The following is a 9,249-nucleotide window of genomic DNA, read 5'->3' as shown; positions in this document are numbered from 1 at the left end:
ATCTAATAACTGGACGGCTTCTGAGTGACTAATGGATAATAGCATATACAGTCTGGATACACTGCACAAAGGGATGATTCTTGTCCTGGGCAGGAAGGAGCAAGAAAGTCTCCAAGTAGGGGACCTAATAGATAGGCTTTATTTGAGCAAACGACTGTACACTTCGTGTGTACATATGTCCCCAGATTCACTGCTAAAATCAACAGCAGAAAATAGCAGTTTGAATGCATGTCAATTTAGAAGAACTTCTGGTTAAATTTACAATTCTTTTTTCTCTCTCATGCTTGTTGTTTCTCATTCAAACAAGACTGGCATAGCTACTTTATGAGGGTAAGTCTCCCTGAATTTTAAGTTCCAAAGATCTCTGGACCTGATCATATTGACTTTATTCCGTGGGATCAACTCTTCATGGCCAATTCTTCCTCTGTCACTGAGTTCTTACTGCTGGGCTTCTCCAGCCTTGGGGAATTGCAGCTTGTCCTCTTTGCGGTCTTTCTCTGCCTCTATTTGATTATCTTGAGTGGAAACATCATCATCATCTCAGTCATTCATTTGGATCACAGCCTCCACACACCCATGTACTTCTTTCTAGGTATTCTTTCTATCTCTGAAATCTTCTACACAATTGTTATTCTGCCTAGGATGCTTATCAACTTATTCTCTGTATTCAGGACACTCTCCTTTGTAAGTTGTGCCACCCAGATGTTCTTCTTCCTTGGTTTTGCTGTCACTAACTGTCTGCTTCTGGGAGTGATGGGTTATGATCGTTATGCTGCCATCTGTCAGCCTTTGCAATACGCTGTTCTCATGAGCTGGAGAGTATGTGGACAACTGGCAGCAACTTGTATTATTAGTGGCTTCCTAATATCTCTGATGGGAACAACTTTGGTCTTTAGCCTCCCTTTCTGTGGCTCCAACAAGGTCAACCACTACTTTTGTGATATTTCACCAGTTATCCGTCTCGCCTGTGCTGACAGCTACATCAATGAACTGGTCATCTTCATCTTTGGGGTCTTGGTGCTTGTTGTGCCCTTGATATTTATCTGCATTTCTTATGGCTTCATTGTCCACACCATCCTAAAGATCCCATCAGCTGAAGGCAAACAAAAAGCCTTCTCCACCTGTGCTTCCCATCTCATTGTAGTCATTGTCCATTATGGTTGTGCTTCCTTTGTCTACTTGCGACCCTCAGCCAAATATACATTAGGCAAAGATAGGCTGGTGACAGTGACCTATACCATCATCACCCCACTCTTGAACCCCATGGTATACAGCCTCAGGAACTATGATGTGCAGATGGCTATTCGGAAACTGATTGGAAAGTCTGGGTTTTCTCTTAAGACTCTATAATCAGAATACTTTCTAACAGTATGGACACCATTAGACCAATTGTGTCACAATTATTTAAATCATGAGATTATCTAGTCTATTTATCTAACTAACTGTGAGGCCTTGGATTAATTGTTTGACATTTGGGGCCTACATGTTCTAGGTAAAGCAGAGATAGCCACATTTTCTTCCTGGAGTCATTGTAATTAAGATAGATTACAAAATATCTGGCAATAAAACATAACTCTCCTCTTTCTCTTCTTCCTCTGGATTTACAGTCCTCGAAAAGGTCTTAGCAGCCATCATTTTTTGCCCTATATTTGTCTTGCTTGACCAAAATCCCTGACTGTACTCTGTTTAAGGTTATGTCCAGCTTAAAATGAGGTGTCCAGGCCTGAAGGTGGCTTAGATCTAGTTGTATGATATGGCAGGGAAAACTGTACCATACAGGTAATTAGATGATTTAAAACTGGACACTGGTTAGGTCATGACTGAAGCTTTGACTCTTCTCTGAATCTAAATTCTAAATATGGAAGGTAGGGATAATGTAATTTCCCTGTTCTACTTCATGGGGGTTTTATTTGTATCTTATAAATAGTATAAAAGAAAGTGCAAAAGCAGTGCAAAATGTGAAACCATATACAATGTAGAGCTCATATCAAACAAGCTTTGCATGACTGAGAGGATTTTATTTCTTTCAAGTTTTTCAAAACAGGTATTTTGGAATGGCTTTTCTGACTTCTCCTTTGAACCACTTCTGATGTAATGTAGAAGTTATGCTATGTAACATAGAAGTTATGCTTCATAATGGAATGGAAAACAATATTCAACCATTCTGTCCCATCTTGGGCTAAAGGTATCTACATGGCTTTCCACACTGAATTTATTAGGAAGAGGAAGCTACCCAGTTTCAAATTTATCATGGGAATATATAAGATTTGAGAGAGAAGTACTTTGTTGATCATCAGATCCAATCTCTCACCTGTACAGAAATTTCTTCATCAGTATCTCTAAGGGAAACACTTCTCCACTGATTGGGCATCAACGACCTCACAAAATGTATATTCCCGTTGCACTCAGCTCATACTATTATTCCCTCTCATTTTAGCTGATGTTTGCCTCTGCTTTTTATGCATTCTATCTTTTGTGTCATACAGTAAGTCGAGTCCTGATTCACAAATGTTTGAGACAGTTATGATGACAGTCTGAACATTTTCCATAATTTATGTGACCTGAATTTCAGATGCCTCACTATCCTGGGTGCAGTTCTCTAGCTATGCTCTAGATTATCAGTAATCTTTTAAAATAATAATAAATAAAACTGAAGTTCATATTTCATATGCAGCCTCTTTTTTCTGGGGTATAATTTAACTGTATTCTTACCTGTTAACCTTATTTAGATTTTCAAATTAAAATGTGTCAAATCACAAATAATGTTTTCTTATATTTAAAAATTATAACCTCTGTTCCAATTTTTATCTCCCTTTTCCAGTTTTTGGCCTAGGTATTTTTATTTATTTTCATTTTACTTCATTTCATTTTCATGGTTAAATAATTAAGGCATTTCAAGTACAACATTGCTTATTGCCATTGTTTTCTTCTGTTCTTTTTTTTTTCTAATGGGTTTATATTTCTCATTTATTGACCAAATGTTATTTAGGAATGGAATGTTTATGTATTATAGATATATTCTTGCTGATATTTAAATAACTTCTGTTATTTATTTCTAGTTTAGTTTTGTTTGTGGGAGAATGTGATTGACAGTTCTATTTTTACAAATTATTTTGTTTTATTAATGATTTATTATGAATTATGCCCAGTGAAGCACATTCATTTAGATTAAAATTTTGGTATGTGTAGATTTTAAATTTATTTTGTGAATTAAATTTAATTAAAACTATTTTAGTACACTATATTGTTATTGGTGTGTATATAACCTGTCATGGTTTTATAGTGCTGAATTAAAATGCTTCACTGCGTTTTAGAGCTTATTAGAGTTTTATTACACTTCTAACAACATTGATGTTGAATTTTGTTGTGAAATCTTTTATTACATACTAAGTAAACCTCTTGGGATTTAACATGTATTTCTACCTAATAAATGCACTAAAATAATAGTAGGTGTATTAAAAAAATACATATAAGCCCTCATCAAGAAGATAAACAGGAGAGAACAACACAGGGGAGACATCAAAACAATTATAGAAGCAAAAATAAAAAGGATGATTGACATGGTTGTAAGAGAAAGAGAGAAAGTTGAAAACACACCTGCAAAACGGGGAAGCCAACCAGTTCACAACACCAAACTGTATCTGGACATTCTTGTCACAATTGGGTCACCCAGATGACATTGGAAAGAGTAAGATTGGCTTACTATCTGAATAAGGAACTCAACCTCTCCATCAGTGCTTCTCAAATCATCTACAGTAAAGAACCAGTTTCTTTTTACATTTCGTAGAAGGCCAATACTTCAGTAAAATACAATAAAAATCAATTACTAGAAAAAAGAAATGAAAAGCACCTGAGCTACTCTATATTCTGTTCCAAAAATGTGTCTGATTGTGTGCTTGTATGTCTCAGTAATACCAAGTTTTATAATAGTTGCTTACCACGGGTAAGTAACAAAAATATAGTTTAGTTTCTATACCTGTCTCATTACAAGCCAATAACAAAAAGCTCATAAATCAGCACTATACTGCCAACTCCCACTGGAGTAGCATTGCTTTGTATCTGTTGCATGCCAGGTTAAGATTGGAGGTTACGTTTTACAGCAGTTAAACTAAGGACTTCTGACTTCAAACACTCGGTAGAACAGAGGCAAATGTAAGGGGCTATACTTCAAGCAGAGGATTAAATGTGAGTGCTTTCATGCTATGAGGCACCACCAGCCTCTTTCCCAACACTCAGACCCCAGATTGACAGCCAGTCTTACACCTTTCACTTAGGTAGTAGGAGTGTTTCTTTCTGGAGAAGGTAATGAGAAGTTAGGAGTAATTTCAACAAAATGAATAGCATTGCTTTGCCTGACTTCTGCATTGGAACCCACCAGTTCACAAGGTCTACCCATGTACAGAGAGCTTCAAACAGGCTTTTTAGTGCGGTGGTCTGGAATATATTTGAACATTCAAGAGTTATCAGGCATTTGAAGAAGGCTTTAACATGAAACACAGACACCTAAAGATAAGAGAGAATCCCCAGGGGGATATACAGAAAATGCATAGAATAAAAAATAAAATAATTGATATCTTGGTATAAAATATATTGGAACCATGAAAGAAGAACAGTATACCATGTACACTTTTTGATCAAAACACAAACACACAGAAAAGTGTACAAATTATGATGAATACATCAATTAATTATCACAAAGTGAATATATGTAGGTCAAAAAATATAATATTCCAAATACTTCATTACCCACTACCTATTCTCCAACAGAAACAATATTCATGACTTCTAATATCATGCATTAGTATTTTCATGCCTTCACTCTTTATAACAATATAATTACAGAGTTATATTCCCTAGTATTATTATTTTCTTTTACTCTAGTTTCTCTTTTCGTATCTTTTGCTGTTATAGCCTTATCCATCATGTTTTTTGTCTTATGTTCCTCCAAGTTTAACCTTCATTTATGAAATAATTTTTCTTTCATTTCCAACTGCTTCCTAATCTATCCCCTCTTACCAAAACTTCTCCTCTATTCAGTCATGACTGAGTTTATGATTCTGATCTTTGCTGTTATTTTGTATTTTCTATCACTTCTTTAACTTCTTTGACTTCATTTTGAAATATTTAGTTAGAGTTTTCATCGATTTTGAAGTCATATCTTCCCAGCTATTGCAGGTTGTGCTCCCTGGGAAGCATATTCTGAGATCACTTGGCATATAGAATATTTGTTAATAAATGCATGGGATTAACACCTATGGAATGTGGGGGGAAGTATCGGGTACAGAGAGAAGTCAAGCCGAATGTACTCCTAGTGACAGCCTCAGCTGACCCAACAGTGAGTTCTGTAGCTAGAATGACCATTCAGAGGCATCCTGAGCTGAGCCGTGATGGCCAGGGCTTTATTAATCTGCATATTTTTGTTTGGGTGTAGTCTGCTCCACGAAGCCTGTTACTTTCGACAAGGTGTCTGTGTTGCTGACACAATGACTAAGTTGACAGCTAAAGTCTGCCTACTGACAGAGCTACCATCAGCTGGGGGACAACAAGTCCTTTATTTGAAGGAGAACCTGGGCAAGATATGTTGGTTTTCACTCAGTAGGTGCACAGTTATTCTCTATAGTAATATTGTACTGCTGATGATTTTTTTTTTCTCATAATAATTTCATATGAGGTATAGGCATGATGTTTTCCTGAATTCATGTTTAGTGAGATTTGTTTTCATGTACTTTTGTAAGGGGAGGATGGTATTCCTAGTTTTGCAGCTGTTGAGCTCCCTCTTGTGTTGTCTTCAGAAAGTATTCGATTGTTAATTGGAGCCTCTAAACATTCCTTGTTTTGGCTAATATCAAATCAGCCAACTGACTTTTTAAGTTATTACCATTGGCAGTTGTTTTTTGTTGTTCTTGTTGTTCTCCCGATATTAGTACTTCCAGAAGTTGTTCTTTTGCTCTTCTTTATCACCATTTCTAATACTATACTTAGAGTTCCTTGTGTGTATTTTGTTAATTAGATTTTTAAAAAACATGGTCATAAGGATTTTAAATTTCTCTTTTACATTCACTTTTTTCCTTATTTTTAAATTAAGGAATAGTTTACATTTAAAAATTTAAGTATTTTAAGTGTCAGTTATTTGAGGTTTTACAAATACATTCACCCATTTAACCACCCCCACCAATCAAGAAATATGATATTTTCATCACATCCAAAAGTTATCTCATGCGAATTTCCAGGTGACTCCCTACCCAGAGACAACACAGAATTGATTTTTATCAATATAGTTCAGTTTGCACTTCTTGAATTTGAGATATATGTAATATTATAGTAGGTACTCTTGTGTGTCTAACTTATTTCAGAAAACTTAATGCTGATGAGATTCATCTATCTTACTGCATGTAAAATAGTTTGTCTTTTTATTGATGTATTCACCTGAATGGATATGCAAAAACATATTTATTCATTTATCTGTTGATAGATATTTGGTTCATTCTAATTATTGTCTGTTATAAATAAACCTGCCATGAACATATTTTGAACAAATCTTCTGTGGACATTTGTCCTGTCTCTTATATGTTTAGGAGTAGCACTTCTGGGATCATAAGGTAGGTACACATTTAACTCCATAATATGATTCCCAAATGTTTTCCAGTATGGATACACCACATAACTTTCCTACCAGCTGCTTCACATTCTTTCCAACTTTTGGCACTGCCTGTTTTATGTTCCTGTATTTTTAATATATTAATAATTCTAGTGAGGGTAAGTAGTACCTCATTTAGTTTTATTTTGTATTAGCCTGGTACCTAATTATGTTGAACATTATTTTATCATTTGCCTATTGACTATTCATTCCTTTTTAGTAAATTACCCTAGTCTTCTGCTCATAAGATTATTTTAACATTATTGAATCCTATTATTTATATATTCTGAATTAAGTTTGTTTGGAAAACATATGTACTATGAATATTGTCCCCAAGTCTGTGGCTTGCATTTCTATTATTTAAGTAGTGTCTTTTAATGAGGGCAAGCTTTATAGAATTTTGATTAATTAAATTTACAATTGTTTTCTTTTATATTTAGTACTTCTTGTGTCTTGTCTAATAAATGTTTTCCGAAACTGAGATCGAAGAAACCTTCCCTTATATTTGTGCCTAGAGCTTTATAGTATGAGCTCGTATGTGTGGTGCAGGTTCATTTATGTTTTATGTCTGAATCAAATATATTGAGACATAATTTATATACAATAAAAGACACCAATTTTAAGTGTATAGTTTGATGTTTTGACATATATGTAGAAACATGTAACCACCACCATGATCAAGATATAGAACATTTCTTTGCATGTAATACAGAAACAAAGGGTTATCAGTGACAGTTTCTACCCTACATCAGGCTCAGCCTCCAATGTGTTTCTGCATTATATTTGTATTGTACTTATTACTTATTTATACAGATAAGTAATTTCAAGTTAAAAGAGAGTTATTTATTTTTTTATATTATCCCTTCTTGCAATGCTTTTCAATTAAAATCAGATATAGGCAAATCTTTAACCCCAGACTTACCCAAAGCAACTTTTCTGCTTATTTCAAATGTGTTAAAAGTTGTACAATAGAATATCCAGTCTGTATTTGTTTTAAAATACTTAAAAAAATCAAGAAATTTTTATTAAGCTACACTTTAAAAGACAGTTTATATTAGTATAAAGATGAACAAATAGATGAATAGAACAAAACAGAACATTCAGAAATAGAAGCAGATATGTACAGTTAATTTTCTACAAGGCCCTCAAGGCAATTTTTCATAAAAATGATACTGAAAATGAAAAAAGATATAGAACATTTCCATTACTCCTAAAGTTTCTCACATGCCCCATCCCATTGTGTCCCCTATACCACCGTCAGCCCCAGGAAACCAATGATTTGCTTTCTATTGCCAGAATTTAGTTTGACAATAAAGAATCTTATCAAAATAAAATAACAATTTGCTTTCTAACTTCTTATCACTAAGCATACTTTTGAGGTTTATCTGTGTTGTATGTGACTTCGCAGTTCTTTCTTTTTGTACCATTGTGTATGTATACACAAAGGTTTTATTTTCTTACACTCCCAACAGAAACATATGAGAGTTACCAGTTGCTTAACATTCTCAACAAAATGTGTTAGTCTTAATTTCATACATTAAGTAGATGCATAATAGTATTCAACTGTGGTTAGAATTAAATTTTTTTTGATGACTAAAGATACTGAATATATTTTTTTGTGTGTATATTGGTCATCTACATATTTTTTAGTTGAGTGCCTTTTCAGATCTTTTGTCCATTCCTCAGAGGCATATTTTCTTCTTTCCAATATTTGAATTGGTTCCTTTGTCTTCATAGTTGAAATGTAAGAGTTCTTTATGTTTTCCAGGTATATATATTTTTGTTACTTGTATATTATGCAAATATTTTCACTATATTGTAACTTGCTTTTAATTTTCTACCATGCCTTTTGAAGAGCAGAAGTTTCCTTTAGTTTTGATAAAGTCCAACTTATTGACTTTGACTTTTATAGTTTGAGTGTTTTCTGTCATACTTAATAAGTTTCTGAAAAATTCAAGCTCACTAAGGTTCTATCTAGTGTTCTTTTTAATAATATTAGTTCTTACAAGCAGGATGTGATTCATCTCTAGTTAATTTTTGTAAGTGGTGTGAAAAAATGTCAAGATTCTTTTCTATCCAAATGCATTATTATTGGAAAGAGTATTCTTCTACCATTAAATTGCCTTGAGGCCTGGTAGAAAATTAACTATACATATGTGTTTCTATTTCTGAATGTTCTGTTTTGTTCCATTAATATATTTGTTCATCTTTATACTAATACTAAACTGTCTTTTAAAGTGTAGCTTAATAAACATTTCTTGAAATCAATGTAATGCCCTCTGGATTCTGCCCTCTTAGTCCTCATGGGAAGCCATCCACAAGGAAGTGCTATAGTTTAGAACTTGCTGGAAAACCACTCTCTGAAGTACTCTGCGGGTGGGGGGCATCTATGGGAAGATGATTTTGTTTGCAACCTTCTGGGAAAATACCTTTGATGATGGTACCAAGTAGCGCTACTGGGCGTCCTACTTGTTATGAGACTTCACACACAGCATGTCCAGGCAGATGAAAGCAGCCAGAAATGGGAAGAGAACTCCATTTTAACTTCAATGTCCCTTCACACCTTCTACAGAAGAGCTTAACATCATGTCTGCTGGTAAAGGAGAAACATT

At 34.2% G+C, this 9,249-nt stretch overlaps 1 protein-coding gene across 1 annotated transcript; it reads left to right on the top strand.

Moving 5' to 3' along the window:
• Positions 1 to 408: 408 nt before the first annotated feature.
• On the top strand, positions 409 to 2,660 carry LOC100604172 (olfactory receptor 10R2-like). Its single transcript, XM_003258669.3, has one exon. The coding sequence runs from the start codon at positions 409 to 411 to the stop codon at positions 1,348 to 1,350; it is 942 nt and encodes a 313-aa protein (XP_003258717.2). The 3' UTR covers positions 1,351 to 2,660.
• The last annotated feature ends 6,589 nt before the right edge of the window (positions 2,661 to 9,249 follow it).

Source organism: Nomascus leucogenys, chromosome 12 (assembly GCF_006542625.1).
Source record: "Nomascus leucogenys isolate Asia chromosome 12, Asia_NLE_v1, whole genome shotgun sequence".
In the NCBI taxonomy this organism is placed as follows: Eukaryota; Metazoa; Chordata; class Mammalia; order Primates; family Hylobatidae; genus Nomascus; species Nomascus leucogenys.
The sequence above is the reverse complement of the archived record's forward strand: the minus strand, read 5'-3'. Positions and strand labels throughout refer to the sequence as shown.

Excerpts from the sequence above, each read along its gene's own strand:
- LOC100604172 (XM_003258669.3), top strand. The coding sequence starts at position 409 with ATGGCCAATTCTTCCTCTGTCACTGAGTTCTTACTGCTGGGCTTCTCC.